The 25,384-nt window shown below is 42.0% G+C and overlaps 4 protein-coding genes across 4 annotated transcripts; 1 reads left to right on the forward strand and 3 right to left on the reverse strand.

Annotated features, from left to right (window-relative positions):
- Positions 1-1,825: 1,825 nt before the first annotated feature.
- On the reverse strand, positions 1,826-3,100 carry LOC6032399 (clustered mitochondria protein homolog). The gene is made up of 6 exons (XM_038250415.1): positions 2,976-3,100; positions 2,631-2,787; positions 2,378-2,569; positions 2,240-2,305; positions 2,131-2,198; positions 1,826-2,069 (listed from the first exon to the last, which is right to left on the reverse strand). The coding sequence occupies exons 1-6, from the start codon at positions 3,098-3,100 to the stop codon at positions 1,826-1,828; spliced, it is 852 nt and encodes a 283-aa protein (XP_038106343.1).
- An 8,819-nt stretch (positions 3,101-11,919) lies between these two features.
- On the forward strand, positions 11,920-13,912 carry LOC6032396 (clustered mitochondria protein homolog). The gene is made up of 4 exons (XM_038254856.1): positions 11,920-12,075; positions 12,137-12,352; positions 12,425-12,636; positions 12,698-13,912. Exons 2-4 carry the CDS (start codon positions 12,290-12,292, stop codon positions 12,948-12,950), a joined length of 528 nt encoding a protein of 175 aa, XP_038110784.1. The 5' UTR covers positions 11,920-12,075; positions 12,137-12,289; the 3' UTR covers positions 12,951-13,912.
- A 2,772-nt stretch (positions 13,913-16,684) lies between these two features.
- On the reverse strand, positions 16,685-19,466 carry LOC119766049 (clustered mitochondria protein homolog). The gene is made up of 3 exons (XM_038250416.1): positions 19,360-19,466; positions 16,948-17,157; positions 16,685-16,886 (listed from the first exon to the last, which is right to left on the reverse strand). Exons 1-3 carry the CDS (start codon positions 19,464-19,466, stop codon positions 16,685-16,687), a joined length of 519 nt encoding a protein of 172 aa, XP_038106344.1.
- Positions 19,467-20,001: 535 nt separating this feature from the next.
- LOC6032393 (ubiquitin carboxyl-terminal hydrolase calypso) lies at positions 20,002-21,703 on the reverse strand. Its single transcript, XM_038257028.1, has one exon. It carries the CDS (start codon positions 21,596-21,598, stop codon positions 20,144-20,146), a length of 1,455 nt encoding a protein of 484 aa, XP_038112956.1. The 5' UTR covers positions 21,599-21,703; the 3' UTR covers positions 20,002-20,143.
- Positions 21,704-25,384: the final 3,681 nt, after the last annotated feature.

Raw genomic sequence — 25,384 nt, forward strand, 5'->3', positions numbered from 1 at the left:
TGAAACTTCGATTTTTTCCAAAAATCACTATTTTTTCAAAAATTCATAACTCGGCGGCAGATTTTTTGACCATGTTTCTCTATAGCTCAAAAGTTGTGGATTTTTGTCCCCTAAAACATATCAAAAAATCTCGAAAATCAAAAAATAAGTATTTTGTGAAATTGAGTTTTAGTGAAAAAAAAGTTGATTAAAAAATCAGCAAATTTTTTTTTCCGTGTGCCTATTTTTTTCTCAAAAGTCCTCAACAATACCTACAACTTTGCCGAAGACACCAAATTGATCAGAAAATTCACTCAAAAGTTACAGCTGTTGGAATATTTACATACCATTTTTGTATGGACAGCTGCCAAAATTGTATGGAGACTTGTATGGGTGAACCAATGACGCAAAAAAGCTTATTTGGTCATAGGGAAGACCCCCACAAAGTTTGAGTCAAATAAAAAAAAATACAAAAAATAAAAATGGTCGAAATCGGCCGATTTTGTAGAGAGTTGCTCTATGATCATAAATAAGTTCATAGTGAATAAATTCAGCCCCTTTAAAAAATATTTAAAAAAAGTATTATAAAATTTACATGATATAACTTTAATATCTGGCATACCATAATTTTCTGTGTACCTTGACCATAACTGACAGCTCGCACGACCTAGCGTATAAGCGATTGACAAGGTGACCTATCCCACTCACATTCAAAATGAACTCTCACTAGAGCAAATGGTTACCGAAAGTAACTGTATCGTTATTATACATATAGCTTTTAGGTATATTTTACTAAAAAAAATATCTTTGCACAGTCTGGACTCTACGATATACAGCGGCACAAAAAAATAGTTTGTGATTGTAGAAGGTATTGTTTTGATTCGCAGCATGTTTAACGCACTGTTGTGGATGTACCTAGCACGGGGTATCCCTTCTACTCATTTCCAACTACCTTAATTATGTTTCGCGAATGGCAAGAAGGCTAGAAATCCGGAAAAAAGGCAGAAGCCCATAGAAAAGCAGACCACCGATGTGCGACTTGGCTCTTGGAACTGCAGGTCTTAGTTGGGTTTCGAATTCGCCTTAGCGAATGAGTTGCAGGTGTTGAACTGGCCAGGTCAGCAGACCAATTCCATTTTTTTTCTGGGTGGCGGCAGGACATCCATGAAGCAACCTGGACATCACCTGACCAACGGACTTTAACGCACCCAGGCGAAGATCGGGAGGCTCAGGTGGGCCGGCCATGTCGTCCGAATGGACGAGAGCCTGTAGGCGATTTCGGTCAGCCACGAAATAAAATACCGAGATTAAATCAATCGAGAGTTTATTAAAAAACGATGTTAACTTTAAGAAGGTTAGAACTCGAATGGAGAACAAAAGAGAATGCGCGCAGCGCGAGTGCGCTACAGTTTTGGTTATCCGAAGTTGGCAGCATTGCGTCAGGGGTGGGAGAAGGGGTCGTCCACTGCTCCGTTAACAGAGCCAGCCTGTCAGAGTGCTTTTTGACCGCGCCGAACCAGCCGGCGGAACAGGCAAGGGAGCATGGAAACCGCGCACACAGTGGGTAGATCAAGTGAATGGTGATATCCGGAAAATCTGTAATCTGGGAAAATGGGGAGTAGCAGCCCAAGACCGAGAAAGATGGAAGAGTCTTATTGCTACAGCACGCGTACCTGGTGCGCTATGCTGATTGGCATGGATGTTTCACTTCTCTTTCTACTCTTATTCTCTCATTTCCCAATAAATACTGATGTGTGTTTAACCTAACAAATACAGTTTATTTTGATTTCAAAACGATGTTAACTTCTGTTTATCATTGAACTATTTTTACTCATTTACTGATTTATTAAATTAAATCAGTAGAAAAGTGTGATTTTGTGTTGGTGTGTGGCCTCATCACCGGTTGTCGCCACTGCTCGTACTTGTCCTGCTCCTCGAACGGGATGCCGGCCGCCGTTTTGGCCATAGTCTCCGTCAGCAGGCGGTCCACCTCTTCCTGGTTGGCCTGCGCCACGCTGGATTCTCCTGCGGCACCGCCCTCCTTTTGGCGCTTCTCGATCTCGTTCTTCAGGTTGGCAATCTCTTTGGAACTGGAAAAGAGAGGGGTTCGATTGTAATTCCTTTAAAATCGAGCATTTCTGCGTGGCTTACTTAATTTGTACGAAGATAATACCGTTGATTGCGTTCAGCATGTCCAGCACCGAGCCCATCGACGGTGGCTGTTCGAGTAGATGTCGTTCATCTTCTTCTGCAGGACGACCGCTTGCTGGGTCAGGTGGCGCAGACACTCGGACGATTCCTGGGTCTTTTCGTGGGCCTCACCCAACTGTTGATTGCGAGAAAGAAATTGTTTAAAATCTACTCCTTCACTTGGCCAAGAACTGTTCAAAGAACTCACGTCCTTCTCGTTGTTCAGCGCCGACCGGAAGTCGCCCATGCAGCTCTGTGTCCACGCCACCAAGTGGTAGCTGACGGTCACCTTCAGGGACTTTTCACCGTAGTACTTGATGTTCAGAGCGAGGGCGTGCTCGAGGAAGCGCAGCGACAGTTCGTACTCTCCGACGGCGTGCAGAATCAAGCTGATGTTGCTCTGTGGAAAAAGTGGTCGATAAAATTACTTATTTTTAGCATCAAAAAATAGGCAAACTTACGTCAAGCAGGGCAATGTCCGGGTGGTTGTCACCGCACACGATCGTGGCCAGATACCGGGCGCGGTACAGCAGCTTGAGGGCAGTGCTGATTTGGCTGTTGGCGAAGCAGTACAGCGCGAGGGGGGCCTGCTCAAATTTTTGCGAATAATTTTCCGTTCTTTTTTTTTAGTCTCAAATGGACTCAAGTGGCACTTCGGACCAAGACCCAGATATTGAAATGCATAGTGTAAGAAATATTAACTCTGAAGTGACCACTGAGGCCACGGTTGACGAATGGATCGGAATAATTAACGAAATCCGCCGTAATTCGGTGCTTCTGGAACCGAGATCGCTTGCGGAACTTGCTTTCGCGGCGATTTCGGTTTCGGAACCACTGGAAGGCATGAGAATTCGTCTTTTTGAACTATCCGCGGTGATTCCGGGATCGCTAGCGGCACTTGGCTACGATGCGATCCCGGTTCCGGAACCATCACCTGGTAGGTTGAGCAACCTTTTCGATCAATCTGCGGTGTGTCTGGAAACAGATCCACTTGCAGTTCCAAATTCGCTTTGCAATTATTTAATTCAAACCTTTCGGACGAATCCGTGGTTGATCTGACTCCGTCGGGTTCACTATCGGGTAACCAAATTCACTGTGTAATTGATTTGGAACAAACTGTGACAATTCCCACTGCGGATTTGCCAGCAGAACAAAATTTCAAAGCAAAAATAGATCGTGAATAATTTTGGTGTTACGATTGTCGCAGTCCCTGGAATAGTTTTCCCTGGTCATTGAAACTGCATTGAAACTGAATATCGCAGCCTCAATGACCAGAGAAAACTGTTCCAGGGACTGTGTCATCAAAATTATTCACGATCTATTTTTGCTTTGAAATTTTGTTCTGCTGGCAAATCCGCAGTGGGAATTGTCACAGTTTGTTCCAAATCAATTACACAGTGAATTTGGTTACCCGATAGTGAACCCGACGAGTCAGATCAACCAAGGTCCGAATTGAAAAATAATTGCAAAGCGAATTTGGAACTGCAAGTGAATCTGTTTCAGACACACCGCAGATTGATGGTGATCCAATCCACCGATGGTTCCGAAAACGGGAGACGAATCGCCTTCCAGTGGTTCCGAAACCGAAATCGCCGCGAAAGCAAGTTCCGCAAGCGATCTCGGTTCCAGAAGCACCGAATTACGGCGGATTTCGTTAATTATTCCGATCCATTCGTCAACCGTGGCCTCAGTGGTTGTTACCACGCGAACAGATAGATGTTTTACTTTTCACCTTTCAAAGAATGGTAGCAAATCGGATAGGAAAATAACAGAAAATGCTCACTTATTTGCATACAAATGTTTTGTGCTCTTACTTGAGAATCATAAGGTTAGAATTAGGACAGGTAAATTTCTCATAGTTTAATGGGACTTATAAGAATCACGGGTAGCTACAGTGAGTCTTCGTAGAAGCAAACATATGCGAAAGAATTATGAGTATCCGTATCACCCATGTGTATGAAGGATGACTGTGCAGGTCCAGGTAGTATGTGAAAGAGAGGTACAACTAGATTTGCCTACCTATCTCGTTCTGCCTAACATCAAGGATTAGTTTTAAATCATATACATCAATAATGCAACACGTAGCTTTAAGTTTATATTGTACATTAAATTCCAAATAAACCAAGTTCGGAGATCACTCCAAAAACAACTGTTTTACTTCAGTCAATTGAGAACTCCTCATCCTCGTATTGGAACGAGCAGCCTCCAGCAGCCAGCAGTCTTCAGCAGTCACCCGGGATCAGCACCAGCAGTTCTACTTGGAGTCGTCGGCAGCCAGAGCGTAAGTTCCGCAAATTAAAAACGTACCCACGCGTTTTTACATGGTGGCTCCAGAGAGGATTAGGAGAAGTGCTTGTCGGAATCAAGCACTGAGGACTCCGAGCTTCCGGTCAGTCGAAATCTGATCGTGATCGTAAGTAAAAGCGTGTCCGACGCTATAGAGCGGACAAGTGATCAAGTGTGAGCAGTGTCAGGCTCAGTTAGTGCAGACGAATTATCGTCAAGAGTGTAAAAGCGTCTCCGACGCTCTAGAGCGGTCAAGTGACCAAGTGTGAGCAGTGTCAGGCTCAGATAGTGTAGACGAGTTATCGTCAATAGTGAATAATCCTGGACAATAGTCCAGAAGAACACCGTGAAATCCTGGGCAAGAACCCAGAAGAAGAAGAAAACAAGAAGAACCTTTTAATAGGTGATTCAACATTAAACTCTACTTCAAGTAAAGGGAAGACTGGATGAAAATCCAGAGATCCGCTTGGTTGCAGAAAATCACCAAAAAATAGTAAAAAAAAAAACCCTTTTAATAGATAGGTGATTTCAAGAAGTGAAGTGAGTGATTAAAGGAAGACTAGAAACACATATATATAAAAAAAAATATATATATAATAAAGGAATAAAAACTGTAAGATTGCAAAGCAGATTTAGTGCAAAGTGAGTGAAAAAAAAAATATATATAACCACAAGTTCTTCCAGGATGCTTTCTTCGGACTGGCTGCGCTTGTGTTCGATTAGATTAGATTAGATTAAAAAAAAAATATATATAAGAAGTAACACAGTGACGTCGAACATCGAAGCTACATCAACGAAGCCTAAGGTGGCTCGAGAAGTACCACAAGCAACGTCGAACCAGGGAACATCGAGCATCAAGGATCGACGAAGCATCATCGAACATAAGGTATTTAGAAATATGGATCACAAATTCATAGTGAATCCAAATGGTAGGTGCAGGAGTTGCACCAATCTTGATGATCAGCACATGCTAATGTGCAGTCATTGTGATCGGTTCTTCCACCTGCAATGTGTAGGACTTGGCCGTATGCCAAATAAGAACGAAAACTGGCACTGCATCAAGTGTGATGCAGTTGCCAAGACTTTACAAAGTTTTGACCAAAGGTCAAACAATTAGAAAAAAGTATTGAGGATGTTTCAACTAAACCCTCAACAGAAAACAAAGATATATTGACTTGCCAGTTTTTACAAGGCATAGTCAATAAATTAGAAGGACTGTCAGTTCAACCAAGAACTGCAGATTCATTTTTATTTAGGCAAACTTTAATAGACTTGCCAAAATTCAACGGCTCTTTTAAAGATTGGCCAAAATTTAAACAAACTTTCTTTGAAACCACCAAGCTTGGTAATTTCTCTGACATAGAGAACTTAAACCGGCTTGAAAGATGTTTAAAAGGAGAAGCTCTACTTAGAGTCAACTCCCTTTTATCGGATTCTAGTAACGTCAGCAAAATTATGAACGTTCTAGAAGAGCGATTTGGGAGTATTGAACAAATTTACAACGGATTAATGAACGATATTATAAAAGTTCGTAATCCGAGTTATGATAACCCAAAATCCATGGTTGATTTTATATCAGCCATCGGAGATTTGGTTATTAATATGGAGAGTCTTCATCATGAAGAATATTTAAACGATCCTCGACTAGTTCGGGATCTAATGAAAAAACTTCCATCTGGTCTTCAGAACCAATGGTTAGATAATATAAACGAATTAAAAACGCTATCATCGCCTATCAATCCTTATAAAGCTCCAACGATAAAAGATTTTTACACTTTTCTAAAGCCAAAGGAAAAGTTGGCTATTGCAAAATTGATCGATTCTGATAGTTCAACTTCAAGAACTAAGTCAGAGCGAATTCTCTATGCACAGGATACATGCGAAACTAGCTGTATCAAGTGCAATTTAAATAATCATAAATTGATTCAATGTTATGAGTTCAAAAATTTGACTCCAGAAGAAAAGCAAACATTTGTAATGGAAGAAAGGTTATGCTTCTCTTGTTTAGGTGCAAATCATTTGGCAAAACAATGTCGATTTGCAAAAGATTGTAACATTGAAGGTTGCAAAAGCAAACATAATCGTCTACTTCATGTGAAGCGGACGGAAAATACTGATTCAGAAATTGAAGACTCGGGAAATGAGCATTCAGTGAATTGTCACGTCAAGAAATATAACAATGTATTCTATCAAATCGTTCCTGTGACGTTAATTAATGGAAGCAATAAAAAAGAAACATTTGCATTCTTTGATTCTGGCTCATCCGTCAGTCTTATAAACGCAAAAACAGCGGTTGAGCTCCAAGCCAAAGGGGCTAAGAGATCTATGACGTTAGCATGGACAAATGGTGAAACTCAAGAAGATTTAAATAGTATGTCTGTTCAGATAAATATTCAAGCATTAAACGGAAGAAAGTTTAATTTGAAAGATTTACGTACAGTTAATGATCTGAAATTGCCAACGCAATCTCTGGACACAAATCGCCTTAAAAAACAATTTCCCCATCTACAGGGTAGTAAGCTGGCATCGTATAATAACGCCATGCCTACATTACTGCTAGGTTTGCCTCATGCATACCTATTTAAAAGCATTAAGGAATTATCAGGAAAATTCAATGAACCAATTGGCAGAATGACCAAATTAGGGTGGGTCCTGTTTGGAAGAAGTAATTTTGGAAAAATCAAAAAGAATCATTTGTTTACGATTCAAGAAGTAAAAAAGAATTTGGTATCTAAAGAAGATGCGCATGAAAATTATTCTCAATGTGCAAAAGAACAATTTGGTCAAATCTCTGAAAGAGAATTTCATCAAGATAAAAAGGATGAAGAATCAGAAGCTTTGCAAAATCAAGCAATAATTGGGTACTAAAGCCCTATGCCAATTTTTATGTACAACGGTAAAAAACACGATTAAAAACCATTTCTGATCACTTTTTTTTCATTTTAATGCAAAAAATTAGTTTGACAAGACAACATTTTTTCGATGGATCAACTATGGTCCCCTTGGAACGAGCTGTCAAGTAGGAGCTTTTCTGTCAAGAAGGACCGCGAGGATAATTTTTCAAAATTGATTTAAAAATCCATTTTAAACTCTTTGTGGTCGTACAAAGGGTCATTGTACTCAGAAAAATAAGCTTTATCGCTGTAAACAATAATATCAGCAATCTAAGCTTCATTTTAGGACCCAATTGTAGGAGCAATCAGCCCAATTACTTGCGTACAAAAACTGACAAACGGAGAAAATATAAAAGAGGTTCATATCTTGAATGATCAGCATAAGGAAAATTTAGATGATTTAAAAACAGAAACGAAATGTGTCTTATATACATGTGATATACCTATTAAATTAAACTTTAAAATGACATGTTTGAAATTCGACATAAAATTGATTAAACAATATTTGCCCATTGTAATGAATTTTCCAATAAAGGAAATAAATACAGTGGACTCTCTGGCTGTCGATCTTCTCAATATCAATATTGCTCCAGCTGTCAATAAATTTTTCAGTCCCTTCAAATAGATTGCTATGATTTTCCTTTCTATAATTTGATAACTCCCGCTCTCGACGGTCCCTTCAATATCGACAACGAGAGAGTCCACTGTATTTATGGTCAAAAACATGACGATAAAAACAGACGTTGTACGATGTGGAACGAAAATGATTCCATATTTTCAATTGATAAAGAAACAAAATTACAACCGACAGTAAATTCGGATCGGTGTGAATTGAAAAATGTAATTTTTCCTGCAAATGATACAAATTTCAATGAAAAATCTCGGTTTAAAAATATTGACATAGTAATTCCAGAAAATTATGTATTAGTTCAGAATAGTTTGAATATAAATTCTGAAATTATAGGTACAAACTTTTTTAAGAAAAAAGAATTTAATAAAGCATCGAACACAACCACACAAACAACAATAATAAACTCAGCGAGTTCAAATGTTTTAAATTCAACGAAATACACTAAAAGAAATTATTTGGCCTATGTGGGTAGTTTGTATGATCCACACGGTCTTATCTTACACATTAAAAAACATGCAAATATTGTTTTAAAAGACATTTGGTACAGCGGTGCTCATTGGGACGACTGTGTGCCTGCAGAAATTATGTACAAATGGCAAGTATGGATAACTCAACTATCATCATTCAAGAATCTTGAACCTAATGAAAATAATATAATTAAAAGACAAATTAATGTGTATTTTGGAAATAACCACAAAGCTTTCATAAGAGTTCAGTCCTTTTGTGATAAAAACATTATCAAGACCACAACCAGATTGGTAAAATCAAATATAGAAACAGAAGTAAACATATCAACACCGCGATCAGAGATACATGATTATATGTTCAAAACAAAACTTTCAAATACTATTTTAAAATCACATACATTCGCAACTAATCAAGTCACGTTTTGGTCCGATTCAAAACGAATATTACAATGGCAGAATTACTCTGGAAAAATAAACAACAATGAGATATTTAAAACTAAAACTAAAAAGCAGATAGATTTAGATCATTTTAAAACAGCAAATAATCAAGAAAAAATCATTCAAAGAACGCAATGGCGTTATGTGAACAACAACAGAGAAGAACGTAACAACACGAACTGGTTTAAAGGTCCAGGTTTTCCTATATAGAATTTTATAAAAACCCGATAATACTCAGAGTTATATTTTTATAAAAGTGCAATAAACAAAACAAAAATAAAATCAGATAAAGTTCGCGGCTTCGAAAATTTGTAAACCAAGGATGCTTTACGGGCCCTGGAATGTTACCACGCGAACAGATAGATGTTTTACTTTTCACCTTTCAAAGAATGGTAGCAAATCGGATAGGAAAATAACAGAAAATGCTCACTTATTTGCATACAAATGTTTTGTGCTCTTACTTGAGAATCATAAGGTTAGAATTAGGACAGGTAAATTTCTCATAGTTTAATGGGACTTATAAGAATCACGGGTAGCTACAGTGAGTCTTCGTAGAAGCAAACATATGCGAAAGAATTATGAGTATCCGTATCACCCATGTGTATGAAGGATGACTGTGCAGGTCCAGGTAGTATGTGAAAGAGAGGTACAACTAGATTTGCCTACCTATCTCGTTCTGCCTAACATCAAGGATTAGTTTTAAATCATATACATCAATAATGCAACACGTAGCTTTAAGTTTATATTGTACATTAAATTCCAAATAAACCAAGTTCGGAGATCACTCCCAAAAACAACTGTTTTACTTCAGTCAATTGAGAACTCCTCATCCTCGTATTGGAACGAGCAGCCTCCAGCAGCCAGCAGTCTTCAGCAGTCACCCGGGATCAGCACCAGCAGTTCTACTTGGAGTCGTCGGCAGCCAGAGCGTAAGTTCCGCAAATTAAAAACGTACCCACACGTTTTTACAGTGGTCACTTCAGAGTTAATATTTCTTACACTATGCATTTCAATATCTGGGTCTTGGTCCGAAGTGCCACTTGAATCCATTTGAGACTAAAAAAAAGAACGGAAAATTATTCGCAAAAATTGAGCAACATACCTCTGTTCATAATAATCCTCAAGATTTGTATGACGATTGTTGGGTCGGCATCCCGCTCGCGTTGTTTGTTGATTCAAACTGCGCAGTAATTCTTAAATCAAAACTTTGTTTCATATTTCATTCCATTATTTAATATTTATTCTTTAAAAGAAATCTACGAATAAATATATATCGATGCCCGTGTGCTCTTTTGTTCTATCTAGATAGGTAAACCAGCAAACTTAGTACAAAAGAGCACACAGGCATCGATATGTTACTGAAAAATTATTTAAAACTTCTCGCAAACAAAATTATATTAAAATAAGGCTTTAGAAATTTATTTTCTCAAATACCTACTACATTACATGCAAAAACATTACAAATAAGCAAAAAGAATTTGCTTCGCGACCTGAGCACTGGCCCACCACACACCCCCACACCAAAAAGCTCAACACTTAACTAAAAGGGGAGCTTTCTGGTGTGGACTCCTTACTTAAAAGAGTCCTAACAAATTTTGAAGGCCGATTTTTCACCTTAATTTTCACATATCAATACTAAAATTTAAAATTTTGGTTTCAAGCTAATTTGTTTGATTTTCTTTTTTGCAAAATCTAAGGAAATCGTTTACAGTCTGATAACGGGTTTCACACCGCACAGAAAATTAAACAAACAAAATTTTGATTGAAATTTTCGTTTATAGTCTGATATGGGTTTCACACCATACAGAAGGAATTCAAAATTGGTTGTTTTTTGAAGCAAAAAAGAAAATCTAGCAATTTGCTTGAACTTTTTCCAAAAAAAATCAAAGATCGTATTAATATGCAGAAATTAAGGTGAAAAATCGATCAAATATCCAAACAAACTGTACTCAGGTCGCTTCTACACACTAAAAGTTCACTACAAAATTTTGAAGTTGGTCCAAAATCAAACTAAAGAGAGGAAAATTTAACTAAAAGAAACTAAAAACAAACAAAAACGCAACTAAAATACAAACGAAAATAAAAGAAAAATATCTAGAAATCATTGAAAATTTTGAATATCGCAGTCTCAAGGTCCAGGGTAAACTGTTCCTGGGACTGCGACAATCGTAACACCAAAAATATTTACAATCTACATTAACTTTGAAATTTGGTTCTGCTTGCAATTCCGTATTGGGAACTGCCGCAGTTGGTTCCAAATCAATAATAACACTGTTAATTTGGTTATCTGATAGTGAACCCGACGGAGTCGGATCCACCACAGATTCGTTCGAAAGATTTGAATTAAAATAATTACACATTGAATTTGGAACTGCAAGTGGATCCGTTGCCAGACCCACCGCAGATTGTTCGAAAAAGTTGCTCAAGTCATCCGACGATGATTCCGGAACCGGGATCGCATCGTAGGCTAATTCCGCCAGCGATCGCGGTCCCGGAAACACCACAGATGGTTCAAAAATACGAATTCTGATACCTGCCAGTGGTTCCGGGACCGAAATCGCCGCGAAAGCTAGTTCCGCAAGCGATCTCGGGCCCGGAAGCACCGAATTCCGGCGAATTTCGTTTATCATTCCGAACCATTCTTGAACGGTGGCCTCAGTGGCCACATCGAGGTTATTATTTCTTAAAATTGACCTTTCTACATCCGGAACTTGGTCCGGAGTGAAATTCGAGTCCATTTGGGCCTGAAAAAAAGACCGAAAAATTATTCGGAAAAAATTGAGCAGCATACCTCCGTTCATGATGATTAGTTGGACTCAATTGCCGGTTGCTGGGTAGCCACCCCTATTTATAACTTTTCGGGTTGTTTATTGCTACGGTTGCTACGTAGTCGGGTTGCTACGGTTGCTACGCGCATGCGCACGACTGTTTGTTTGGCGTTCGGCTCGGCTCGCGCAAGCGAAGTTTGGCCGAGGGCGGGGCTTCGGTCGCGGTAGGCGTTGCGCGAGTCGGATCGACGAGCTGACAGTTTTGATTAAATTTTCTTTTGTTTTCCTCATTGCAGGCTCCCCTCGCGCTGTACTGCTTTGCCAACAGTCAAATCAGCACTGCCCTCAAACTGCTGTACCGCGCCCGGTATCTGGCCACGATCGTGTGCGGCGACAACCACCCGGACATTGCCCTGCTGGACGTAAGTTTGCCTAATTTTTGATGTTAAAAATAAGTAAATTTATCGACCACTTTTTCCACAGAGCAACATCAGCTTGATTCTGCACGCCGTCGGCGAGTACGAACTGTCGCTGCGCTTCCTCGAGCACGCCCTCGCTCTGAACATCAAGTACTACGGTGAAAAGTCCCTGAAGGTGGCCGTCAGCTACCACTTGGTGGCGCGGACACAGAGCTGCATGGGTGACTTTCGGTCGGCTCTGAACAACGAGAAGGAAACGTACGCCATCTACAAGCAGCAGGTGAGTTCTTTAAACAGTTCTTGGCCAAGCTAAGAAGTAGATTTTAAACAATTTCTTTCTCGCAATCAACAGTTGGGTGAGGCCCACGAAAAGACCCAGGAATCGTCCGAGTGTCTGCGCCACCTGACCCAGCAAGCGGTCGTCCTGCAGAAGAAGATGAACGACATCTACTCGAACGGCAAGCTGACGACGGGTCTGCCGCCGATTCACATCCAGCCACCGTCGATGGGCTCGGTGCTGGACATGCTGAACGCAATCAACGGTATTATCTTCGTACAAATTAGGTAAACCACCCACAAATGCTCGATATTAAAGGAATTACAATCAAAACCCTCTCTTTTCCAGTTCCAAAGAGATTGCCAACCTGAAGAACGAGATCGAGAAGCGCCAAAAGGAGGGCGGTGCCGCGGGAGAATTCAGCGTGGCGCAGGCCAACCAGGTAGAGGTGGACCGCCTGCTGACGGAGACGATGGCCAAAACGGCGGCCGGTATCCCGTTCGAGGAGCAGGACAAGTACGAGCTTCCCTTGCCGGCGGCGACGACCGGGGATGAGGCCAGCAGCAGTAGTAAAGCCAACCCGGTGGCCACGTCCATCTGAAAATCTGGCCGCTATTTAACTCATCATCCCACGCGGCACTGAAAAGAACACACACACAAAAGCACACTTTTCTACTGAAAACACACAACTTACTTATACAATAATCATCGAGAAGGAAGGAAGGAAGGAAGAAGTTAGTTCTTTAGTTGAGTTGAGAGAACATGTAGGTTGCGTTTGTTTTTTCCCTAGTTGGTACGCTCCAGAGGTTAGTTTTAGGAGCGGATTTAGAAGTTGAACTTTAGGTTTGTTAAACGTGAGTAGAAGATGAAGGAGAAAACTTTGTTCAATAAGTCTCGCGCGATCCGTTCTTCTCTTTCCAACTCGTTATTATTTCCTATTTTTTTACTTTTAATTTTAGAGAGCTAGACGCTTTTTTCCGTAGAGTTTTAGAATGTTATGCAGCTTAAACGACGCACATAAAGAAACGATTTCCGTTTTGCCACCACATTTTGTATTCTTTCGCGATTCTCTTTGTTACAAAAGTAAACTAATTAAAAGAAAACATGTTACATGAAAAATGGTCAAACCAAACTAAAAGACACCGTGCAATAAAACACACACACATAAACATGCTTGCAATAAAGAAAAGGAGAAAAATTGAAAATATATCACCAAAAACTCATTCAAAATGCGCTCTAGTCAGCGATGTTCATCAACTAAAAAGCATGAAAAAAAACAAATCCATAATTATACCCAAGAAGGAAAAAAATAAGCAAATTATGCAAACAAAACCCCAATTTAAAAAAACACAACTCTCCTCTTAGGTAGTCGGTAGGATTCCGAAAGAGAAAAGAAGAAAAAAAACGGAACAAGATTTTAGTTTCTAGTTAGTGGTGCCGAAGAAGGCGCAAAACTGACTGTGGAAGTGTGAATCATACACAAGCAAGCAAGCAAACAACAATACCAAGTAGAGAAACCCATGTAGACTTTCGAATTGTGAGGAAATACATTAAATTCGCGAAGAATTATTGAAAATGACTTATGTTGGTGTTTTACAATTTTGTCACATTCCTGTCTTTATTTAGAAAAAAAGTTTGCAAAGGGCTGCAAGATTCCAAGTATCCACAGTGCAGTGAATGAAGTTCCCGGTTCTAGAGTTGGTATAAACTGTGATTTAATGCCTTTGCATACTAGGGATGGCCTAGGTGCAGGACATCCTCGAAGGAGCTGAACTAACTGCGATTGTCGTAATCAGGGAAGCGATCAGCCAAATGTTGGTTAGTATTCCTGGTTATGAGAGTCCGAACAGTATAGCTCTGGTCCTGCACCAGTTCCCTAAATGATGACTTGAACAACTGTCTAGCTCTAGCGGACGATGAAGTCCATGTTTCGAATCGTTGTGATTGCGCTGTCTTGCCGCATGTATTTATGTAACTTACGTATAAGCGATTGACAAGGTAGCACACATCATGACGAAATTTGCCTATCCCACTTATATTCAAAGTGAACTCTCACTAGAGCAAATGGTTACCGAAAATTTCTGTATCGTTCAAGGTATCGTTGTTAAGCATATAGCTTTTATATTTTACTAACATCTTTCTCGGACTCGAATGACTCTTGAGTTAAGTGGTCCTTATATGCAAATAAAATAAAGTAGCATCTTTGTCTCTTGAAAGCCTGGACAACGATATACATCAAGTGGAAGGTGGTGAATGACCGGATCTGCGTGTTGAGAATAAAGGGCAAATTCTTCAACTACAGCCTGATCAACATCTACGCACCGACGAACGACAAGCCCGATGACGATAAAGACGCTTTCTACGAGCGTCTCGACAAGACCTATGGAGAGTGCCCAAGACACGACGTGGAAATAGTCATGAATGGCAAGGACCGATCGTCGACTCTGATCAATTCCTGGTAGTGTGCAAGATCCGAGCTAGGCTGTCAAACGTGTTGACCCCGCGGACGGCGAGGATAGCGCGGTTGAACGTCCAGCGCCTCTCGAGCAGCGACGTTGCTGCAGAGTACAGTCGGAAGCTCGACGAGCGGATCAACAAGGACGCGCCTACGGGTAACCTGGACGAGCAATGGAGAGCTCTCCAGAGCATCGTCAACACAACGGCTACCGAAGTGATCGGCACGACCAGAGGACGCAAACCCAAAGGGTGGTTCGGTGCGGAGTGCCAACGAGTGAAGGTCGAGAAGAACGAGGCCAGGAAAAGTATGCTGGTTAAGGGTACGCGCCGAAACTGTGAGCGATGCAGTGAGTTGCGAAGAGCTGAGAAACGAACCCACTGCCGAAAAGAACGGGAGTACGACGAAACGGTACTTGCCGAAGCGGAAGCACAATACAATACGAACGATAAGCGGAGGTTTTACGCAACTGTCAACGGTGAATGAAGGGAAACCACGCCTTCCCCTGTGATGTGCAACGACACGGGAGGTAGCCTGCCGACAGACAAGACTGCGGTGGCGGCTAGGTGGAAGGAGCACTTCCAGCAGTTGTTGTACGGTGAGACACGAGAGGGAATCGTCGAGGACAGGATACACGTTGAGGAAGACGGAAAAGCTGTGGGCCCACCTACGTTGGAGGAAATAGTTAAGGCTGTTAACACTCAAACGCTCGGGTAGTCATTTGACCTCTATTTTTTTCTTAAAAATCTCATAACTTTTGGTAGAATCGACCAAATTGGATGCTTTCGGTTGCAAAAGATCCAGATTTGTCTATATTTTGAACTGACAGATGAGGGACAAATATGGTTCACTTTTATCGGAGATATTCCGGATTCCGTTGGGGTACCTCGGCCATCCTATTTGGGGTTTTGGTCAATAGAACTAAAACCATTTCACAGAACAATGCCGGAAATAATGCAAAACTTCAAGGCATCAAGGAATAAACTTGGAGACGGTGAAAGATATTTACTCCCGACTGAAGGTACAAGCAAGGCGTGTAGGACTTGGCATGAATACGACGAAGACGAAGTACATGAGAGGAAGGGGTTCGAAGGACGTCGGCCCCAAAGGCTCACCCCTCTAACTGTGGATGGTGATGAGTCGGAGGAGGTGAACGAGTTCGTGTACTTGGGATCGCTGGTAACCGCCGACAACGACACCAGCAAAGAGATCCGGAATTGTATTTTTGCTGGGAATCGTGCGTACTTCGGATTACGGAAAACCCTCTCTTCGAAGCTGACGATGTACAAAACATTGATTAGACCGGTAGTCCTCTATGGCCACGAGACCTGGACGATGCGGCAAGAGGACGAACGTGCCCTTGGAGTGGAGTGCAGGTGTATGACGGAGTGTGGCGACGACGCATGATTCACGAACTGCACGCGTTTCTTGACGAACCGACCATCGCCACCCAGGCGAAGATCGGGAGGCTCAGGTGGGCCGGCCATGTCGCACGAATGGACGATAGCCAGCCTGTCAGATTGCTTTTTGACCGCGTCGAACCAGCCGGCGGAACAGGCAGGAAAGCATTTAAAACGGTGGATAGATCAAGTGAATGGTGATATCCGGAAAATCTGTAATCTGGGAAATTGGAGAGTAGCAGCACAAGACCAAGAAAGATGGAAGCGTCTTCTTGCTACAGCACGCGTACTTGGTGAGCTATGCTGATTGGTATTGTATGGCATGGTTGATTGTGTTTCACTTCTCTTTCTACTCTTCTTCTCTCATTTCCCAATAAGTACTGATGTGTGTTTTCCCTAACAAATACAATTTTCTTTGATAAGAAAACTTCTGTTTATCATTGAACTATTTTTACTCATTTACTAATTTATTAAATTAAATCAGTAGAAAAGTGGGGTTTTTTGTTTGTGTGTGTTCTTTTCAGTGCCACGCGGGATGTTTTGGCGCGTTTTTGCCATCGTCTCCGTCAGCAGGTTGTCCACCTCTTCCTGGTTGGCCTGCGCCACGCTGGATTCTCCCGCGGCACCGCCCTCCTTTTGGCGCTTCTCGATCTCGTTCTTCAGGTTGGCAATCTCTTTGGAACTGGAAAAGCGAGGGGTTCGATTGTAGTTCCTTTAAAATCGAGCATTTCTGCGTGGCTTACCTAATTTGTACGAAGATAATACCATTGATTGCGTTCAGCATGTCCAGCACCGAGCCCATCGACGGTGGCTGGATGTGAATCGGCGGCAGACCCGTCGTCAGCTTGCCGTTCGAGTAGATGTCGTTCATCTTCTTCTGCAGGACGACCGCTTGCTGGGTCAGGTGGCGCAGACACTCGGACGATTCCTGGGTCTTTTCGTGGGAAAAAAATCTCAAAGTAAAAATAGATCGCAAACAATTTTGATGTTACGATTGACACAGTCCCTGGAACAGTTTTCCCTGGTCATTGAGGCTGCGATATTCCACATTTTAAATGGTTTTCCTGGAATATCGCAGTTTCAATGACCAGGGAAAACTATTCCAGGGACTGCGACAATCGTAACACCAAAATGCTGGCAAATCCGCAGTGGGAATTGTCACAGTTTGTTCCAAATCAATTACACAGTGAATTTGGTTACCCGATAGTGAACCCGACGAAGTCGGATCCACCACAGATTCTTCCGAAAGATTTGAATTGAAATAATTGCACATAGAATTTGGAACTGCAAGTGGATCCGTTTCCAGACACACCGCAGATTGATCGAAAAGGTTGCTCAACCTACCAGGTGATGGATCCGGAACCGGGATCGCATCGTAGCCAAGTGCCGCTAGCGATCCCGGAATCACCGCGGATAGTTCAAAAAGACGAATTCTCATGCCTGCCAGTGGTTTCGAAACAGAAATCGCCGCGAAAGCAAGTTCCGCAAGCGATCTCGGTTCCGGAAGCACCGAATTACGGCGGAATTCGTTAATTATTCCGATCCATTCGTCAACCGTGGCCTCAGTTACTACTTCACAGTTAATATTTCTTACACTATGCATTTGAATATCTGGATCTTGGTCCGAAGTGCCACTTGAGTCCATTTGAGACTAAAAAAAAAGAACGGAAAATTATTCGCAAAAATTGAGCAACATACCTCCGTTCATTATAATCCTCAAGATTTGAATGACGATTGTTGGGTCGGCATCCCGCTCGCGTTGTTTGTTGATTCAAACTGCGCAGTAATTCTTAAATCAAAACTTTGTTTCATATTTCATTCCATTATTTAATATTTATTCTTTAAAAGAAATCTACGAATAAATATATATCGATGCCTGTGTGCTCTTTTGTTCTATCTAGATAGGTAAACCAGCAAGCTTAGTACAAAAGAGCACACCGGCATCGATATGTTACTGAAAAATTATTTAAAACTTCTTGCAAACAAAATTATATTAAAACAAGGCTTTAGAAATTTATTTTCTCAAATACCTACTACATCATTACATGCAAAAACATTACAAATAAGCAAAAAGAATTTGCTTCGCGACCTGAGCACTGGCCCACCACACACCCCCACACCAAAAAGCTCAACACTTAACTAAAAGGGGAGCTTTCTGATGTGGACTCCTTACTTAAAAGAGTCCTAACAAATTTTGAAGTCCGATTTTTCACCTTAATTTTCACATATCAATACGAAAATTTTAAATTTTGGTTTCAAGCTAACTTGGTTGATTTTCTTTTTTGCAAAATCCAAATGGAATCGTTTACAGTCTGATAACGGGTTTCACACCGTACAGAAAATTAAACAAACAAAATTTTGATTGAAATTTTCGTTTATAGTCTGATATGGGTTTCACACCATACAGAAGGAATTCAAAATTGGTTGTTTTTTGAAGCAAAAAAGAAAATCTAGCAATTTGCTTGAACTTTTTCCAAAAAAATTTCAAAGATCGTATTAATATGCAGAAATTAAGGTGAAAAATCGATCAAATATCCAAACAAACTGTACTCAGGTCGCTTCTACAAACTAAAAGCTCTACAAAATTTTGAAGTTGGTCCAAAATCAAACTACTTGAAAAATAGTAAGAAAAAGAAAGAAAGGAAAATTAAACTAGAAGAAACTAAAAACAAACAAAAACGCAACTAAAATACAAACGAAAATAAAAGAAAAATATCTAGAAATCATTGAAAATTTTGAATATCGCAGTCTCAAGGTCCAGGGTAAACTGTTCCTGGGACTGCGACAATCGTAACACCAAAAATATTTACAATCTACATTAACTTTGAATTTTGGTTCTGCTTGCAATTCCGTATTGGGAACTGCCGCAGTTGGTTCCAATTCAATAATAACACTTTGAATTTGGTTATCCGACAGTGAACCCGACGGAGTCGGATCCACCACAGATTCGTCCGAAACATTTGAATTAAAATAATTACACATTGAATTTGGAACTGCCAGTGGATCCGTTGCCAGACCCACCGCAGATTGTTCGAAAAAGTTGCTCAAGTCATCCGACGATGATTCCGGAACCGGGATCGCATCGTAGGCTAATTCCGCCAGCGATCGCGGTCCCGGAAACACCACAGATGGTTCAAAAATACGAATTCTTATACCTGCCAGTGGTTCCGGGACCGAAATCGCCGCGAAAGCTAGTTCCGCAAGCGATCTCGGGCCCGGAAGCACCGAATTCCGGCGAATTTCGTTTATCATTCCGAACCATTCTTGAACGGTGGCCTCAGTGGCCACATCGAGGTAATTATTCCTTTCTACATCCGGATCATGGTCCGGAGTGAAATTTGAGTCCATTTGGGCCTGAAAAAAAGACCGAAAAATTATTCGGAAAAATTTGAGCAGCATACCTCCGTTCATGATGATTAGTTGGACTCAATTGCCGGTTGCTGGGTAGCCACCCCTATTTATAACTTTTCGGGTTGTTTATTGCTACGGTTGCTACGCGCATGCGCACGACTGGTTTGTTTGGCGTTCGGCTCGGCTCGCGCAAGCGATGTTTGGTCGAGGGCGGAGCTTCGGTCGCGGTAGGCTGTGCGCACCTCGGGTCGTTCAGTTGAAAATTTGGCAGAATTTTTTTTTTCCACTCAAATTCTTAATATTTTTTCTTCAACAGATTTAGCAAATTTTGAAGCCCAGATTAGGACAAAATGGTACCAAAAAGGAAATCCGAGGAGGAAGAGTTATCCGCAGAAGAAGAGGAAGTGAAATTACCACGATTTACCAAAGAAGTCGTAAAAACCACATTTTTCAAGCGATTGCTAATCAGTGGAAATTTATTGTGATTATATTTTAAGGTATAAATTGCGGAAGGAAACAAAAATAAAGAATACCTACTTGGAACAAAAAATGCCACCTCTCCAGTCCAGTTTCAACAAAGCGTCCTCCTTACTTCCTTTTTCGGTACTTGGTCCGTCCACGTCGCCGCTTCGAACTTGGAGTCTTTGGCGACGATCCGTTGGTGGTGCTCTTCTTGTTGTAGTTGCGGACAACACCCCGCGAACCGCTGTTCTGCACTCCACCCAGGCTCGGCTTCCGGCTCGTGACCAGATGCTGTGTCACCAGATCTCCCAGCTCGCCCTGGTAGGCCAGCATCGACAGGAACGTGCAGATAAACTCGTCGTAATTGTGCGTCCGGCGACAGTCGTCCACCTTGAACATGGCCCGCTTCTCGTTCTCGTCGCACAGATGCTGCTCGGTGATGTTGATTTCCGACTCCAGGTTCTTCAGCAGTGACAGGAGATCCTTCGGGGAGAACGTCCCAGCTCCAATGAATGCTGGCGGGGGTGAAGGCGGAGGGTTCTCCTTCTTAATCTCAGTTTCGCCAATGATTTCAACCGAATCCGAAGAACTGTTCAACGACACCAGCGACTCCAACTCCTTGGACATTGCCACCGCAGGTTCGTCCTTTTCGTGCATCTCCAACAGCTGCGAGTATTCAGAACTCAGCTTCACCGTAGATTCCTGCTCCTCCTTCTTGATCTTGTCCACGGTTTCCCGGATCTCCGCCTGCGATCGACTCTCCAGCTGTTTGCTCTTGAGCAACTTCTCCAAAGCCGCCGAAACTATCGTCTGATTCGTGCGCAGCATCTTTAGCTTGTGTGTGATGGCAATCCGACGGTCCGGAACCACCGCCATCAGGTTGAAGCGAATGTCCTGCTCACCGGTAGAAATTCCCAGCCGGTCGGACATGACCCGGCGAAACTTGTCCGTCCAGTCTTCCTTTTCGCCCCACGGACCGTGGTCCATCGGGAAGGGCTTAAGTCCGTCCAGCTCGAACAGGTGCCCGTTGATGGGACAGAAGCTAACAAAGTGGAACGCTTCGCCGGTAAATCTCCCGGTGCTGACGCCCGAGTTCCGGTCCATACGGCGCCGAGCCTGTGGCATCGCGTGCGAGTTGTGCGCACAGGCCAGCTCCGGCGTGTTCCCGATGGCCCAACCCTTGTTGTCCGGGCACATCCCTTTCGTGTGCACCTTCAGCCGGCTCAGTGTCGTTCCCAGATCGATGTCGGAACAGTTCAGCAGAACCGACAGCAGCGCATGAGTGGCGCAACTGTTCGGAACGACCTGGTGGGCGAAGAAGATCGAGTTGACCGCCTCCTCGTCCTTGACGTACATCTCCGTTGTGGTTTCGACGATCTTACGTCGGGCGCGCCGCTCCTCGATCCATCGGAACAGAAAGATAAAGCCAAACACGGGCCCTTCGATGGTCTTTTGCAGATCGTAAATTTCCTCCACTTGTACGCCCTTTACGCCGAAATCCTCCAGCAGTAACGTAAACAGGCCGGGGTCACTCTCCAGCTCGAGCCACCCGTCCGTTAGCCGGTTGATGTCCACCGGCATCGTGGCAAGTTACCCGCGGACAGGCACGGGATGGAATATTCCAATTTTTTACGGGAGAAATCGTGCAAAATATCTGACGATCGAAAACTATTTTTGTTTACAACGCGAAAACGGCTTGGCTTCGAAGGAAACGTCAGAATCATGGGTTCATTTTGGAAAATGAACGCATCAGGTTCAGGTGTGGTCACAATATATGTAAAGAGAAAGGGACCATCCATAAACACGGGGATGCTTCGGCTGTCATCTGCATACAATGTCACTGAAGCCTAAAAAGTACCAAAGTTTTGGTGTCTAGTGTCAAAATTATGGGGAGTAACATGACGAAAAGGGCGCAAAATCGAAAGGACGAAAATATTTTTTTTCTTTATTTTTGTTTCGTTAGGGGAAATCTACCCTTTCCAATCAAACACCTATCTTCGTCATATGGAGAGTTTGATGCTCGATTAAAGCTCCAAAAATACTATTTGGGCTATAAACTTACCAGCAACAGCACCGCCTCGAGTAAGCACGCAAATGTATGCCACTTACTGGCCAAAAAGATCACATTATATGCACTTTTGATCATAATTTGTATTTTGCGAGACCACTTCTCATCATTTTGTTGGCACACACAGTGACACACACGAGAATCCCTCAAACGCTTAATGAATATCGCCAAAATTACCTTTTCACTTTCGCTTACTTTTTCACGGCGCTTAAGATATGAAATTGCTTCCAACTACCGGCAACATGTTCTTTTGATCATTAGTAAGGCACTCACTTGAAGAATAATCCCGAAAAATATAATAAATTAGCAGCGCCATCAAAAAAACAAACGCGTCAAGTCGTTTGACGTTTCAATTTTCAATTTGCATTCCAACCGAAGGCTGAAGAAAACCGAGCGAGAGACGAAGGCAAAAAAGAACAAAGGCTGGCCGTCAACACCACCAGCAGCACAGCCAGCGATGCCAGGAAACTTTCCTATAAATGCCACTTTTCGTGAGTGTTCGTTTGAACTGTCAGCGCAAATGGCAACACTCGACAGAGTGTTGGAAGAAAAAGAACTAAGCCGATATTAGAAAAATGGGCGTGGCCCAATGCATTCGCCTCGATTAGAATACCCTTGGGAATTTTTTTGTTAAATGCTTGGTAAAGAAATAGAATAACTTTTAGTGAAAGTGAAAATAAACAGAAATGTTCACAAAAACTTGCTCTACTCGTTGGTGTACTTGGTTTTAGTAAAATTCAAGGGAGACTCTAGATTATCCAGCATCATTCAAACACGACCGCTTATTAGGATTAAAATGGGTAGATTTCCCTTGAGATTTCCCCTAGTTAAAATGAAATTAAATGTGTACCATCATCCGGGGAAAATCGAGACACATGGGGTGAATTGAGAAGTGATTTTAGCAATGTTTTTGCACAAAATTTGAATATTTTTTAATTTGTTTCAGTAGGAATAGACACAAAACAACAAAATTAGTTTCTAAATTTGAACTTTTATGTCTAAAAACAGCTGTTCTGGCTTTCTTGTCGAAAATTTACCAACACATTCAAACCACGGGGTACCATAGAAGTTGGTTTGTTTGACTCAAAAACATGCTTTTTTGTAAAGCCCCACAACGTCCCTAACAATGGGCTTCCCTGTTCGTGGACTCGCTCTTAAGGTTTTCCAACAACATGGTTGAGCTCAACTGCCTCAAATTGTAGATTTAAATTAACATTATGATGATCTGTAAGTTCATTCATTGTTGGAATTCGAGCGAGAAGAAGGAAAGCATTTCTCGCTCGCGAACGAGGGAGAGAACTTGTAGTACTTTTCTCTTCTCGCTCGCGCTCGTATTTTCGTTCGCGATCTCGCTCTCGCCGCGAGCGCTCGCGAGCGCCTCGTGCTAGCCGTTCGCCCCAAGCTAGAAATTTTTTTATCAGGCTTATGAATACGAACCAGGCGATGGTATAGAGGTGTAACTTAAATCGCTGTGTTGTTTTTTGTTCGTTGTTAACACGTTCAACTTCTCGCGAACGGGCAATTCTGCCTCGCGAGAAAGCCCGTTCGCGAGCGGAGGAGAGCACGGGCAATCGGTGAGTTTCTCTCGGCAGCTCGAGACTCGCGGCGAGAACTCGAGAGAGAGAAAATTTTCTCGAGAGAGCGCGATAATACCAACACTGGTTCATTGGCCAAATAAGAATTTGCGGAAGACATTTCAGAGGATTTGAAATAAACACCTGCTGGGAAGCTTTGCCTGAGACCTGATGCTAAACATATATTGTTGTTTTCGGCATTTATGGTTTATTTTAATGAAAAGAATCAATATGAGCAGCTACAGGATTATTTTCCAAAAAATTAAATAAGACTTATTATATTTTGATTTGTGCCCCTCTGAAATGTTATTCCCGAAACAGCGTCACCAAACATTTGGTGGCGGCTTCAGCAAGCTACGTCAGTATCACGGGCCTGTCCATAAACCACGTGGACACTTTTCAAGAATCTCAGCCCCCTCTCCTTCTCTCATGGACAATTCTAGAGTTTTTTTTGAATAGGTCCTATAAACATATGAAAGACAATAGTTTATAGGACCTTTTCAAAAACAACTCAAGAATTGGGTACTAAAGCCCTATGTAAATTTTTATGTACAACGGTAAAAAACACGATTAAAAACCATTTCTGATCACTTTTTTTCATTTTAACGCAATTTTTTTTTGACAAGACAACATTTTTCCGATGGATCAACTATGGTCCCCTTGGAACGAGTTGTCAAGTAGGAACGAGGTTAATTTTTCAAAATTGATTTAAAAATTCATTTTAAACTCTTTGTGGTCGTACAAAGGGTTAATGTACTCAGAAAAATAAGCTTTATCGCTGTAAAAATTAATATCAGCAATCTAAGCTTCATTTTAGGGCCCAATTTCCATACAAAACGAATCTTTTTGGTATGGAGCGTTAACTTTTATTGCAATTTATTACCAGGTAAATATTTATTTTATTTAGGCGGATGCTTATTTTGACAGTTTGAACTATTTTGCTAATTCTTAAGCTTCAGGAAACTTTTTCACAAGCTTCCCATGCGCCAGTGCCAACGCACACCGCGGGTTTGGTTTTCTAGCTTCGGTACGTGCCTGAACCCATTTATGTATTGGTATCTTGGTACATCGTACCAGCGCACCACGACACTCTCGGCTCGCCCCATCGGTTTTGTGTCTGGCACTCACCCATGGCATGAACCCAGCGTGCCGTGGTACGTGTCGTGGTATTGAACCCGTTTTGTACCGCCAGCGCGTACCACGACACGTACCTCGGCTCGTAACGAGTGAAGCACCTTGGCTCATATACCGGGTTCATGCCATGGGTGAGTGCCAGACACAAAACCGACGCGGCGAACTGAGAGTGTCGTGGTGCGCTGGTACGATGAACCAAAATACCCTCGGTTCGTGTGAGTCGGGTACGGGTGTAAACCGAACAAAGCAGGCGCAAAGCAAACCCGAGGAACAAGCGTACCGCGTGTACCGCACGGTGCAGGGAAGCTTGCTTTTTCACAAAACTCGAAGTGTAAAACAATAGCTGACCTTCCAAACTACCTCTCAACACTTCTGGATTTGTTTAATAGTAACTTGTGAAATCCTGAAAATCTCTGGACGTAATATTTGAACAAACCCTTAGGACCCCAAAAAGAACTGAAAAATTGCTGTGCTTGCTAAATTTGGACAACTTTATTTTTTCCATACAACCATATTACACCCTAGTATACATATTTACTGTACGCCATTTTCAAACGATAGCACATGGCTAGTGTATCCGCGGCTGAACCC

Source organism: Culex quinquefasciatus, chromosome 2 (assembly GCF_015732765.1).
Source record: "Culex quinquefasciatus strain JHB chromosome 2, VPISU_Cqui_1.0_pri_paternal, whole genome shotgun sequence".
NCBI classification, from domain to species: Eukaryota; Metazoa; Arthropoda; class Insecta; order Diptera; family Culicidae; genus Culex; species Culex quinquefasciatus.

Bases quoted from the DNA above. Each gene is read 5' to 3' on its own strand.
- LOC6032399 (XM_038250415.1), bottom strand. From the start codon at position 3,100: ATGGTTCCGGAACCGGGATCGCATCGTAGCCAAGTGCCGCTAGCGATC. The intron at 2,306-2,377 runs GTGAGTTCTTTG...CGCAATCAACAG, and splicing joins CGCTGAACAACGAGAAGGAC to TTGGGTGAGGCCCACGAAAA. The intron at 2,199-2,239 runs GTCGTCCTGCAG...CTACTCGAACAG, and splicing joins GCCACCTGACCCAGCAAGCG to CCACCGTCGATGGGCTCGGT.
- LOC6032396 (XM_038254856.1), top strand. From the start codon at position 12,290: ATGGGTGACTTTCGGTCGGCTCTGAACAACGAGAAGGAAACGTACGCC. The intron at 12,353-12,424 runs GTGAGTTCTTTA...CGCAATCAACAG, and splicing joins ACGCCATCTACAAGCAGCAG to TTGGGTGAGGCCCACGAAAA. The intron at 12,637-12,697 runs GTAAACCACCCA...TCTCTTTTCCAG, and splicing joins ATTATCTTCGTACAAATTAG to TTCCAAAGAGATTGCCAACC.
- LOC119766049 (XM_038250416.1), bottom strand. From the start codon at position 19,466: ATGGTTCGGAATGATAAACGAAATTCGCCGGAATTCGGTGCTTCCGGG. The intron at 17,158-19,359 runs GTATAAGAATTC...TTTTACTTTGAG, and splicing joins GGTCCCGGAACCACTGGCAG to ATTTTTTTCCCACGAAAAGA. The intron at 16,887-16,947 runs GTAAGCCACGCA...TCGCTTTTCCAG, and splicing joins ATTATCTTCGTACAAATTAG to TTCCAAAGAGATTGCCAACC.
- LOC6032393 (XM_038257028.1), bottom strand. From the start codon at position 21,598: ATGCCGGTGGACATCAACCGGCTAACGGACGGGTGGCTCGAGCTGGAG.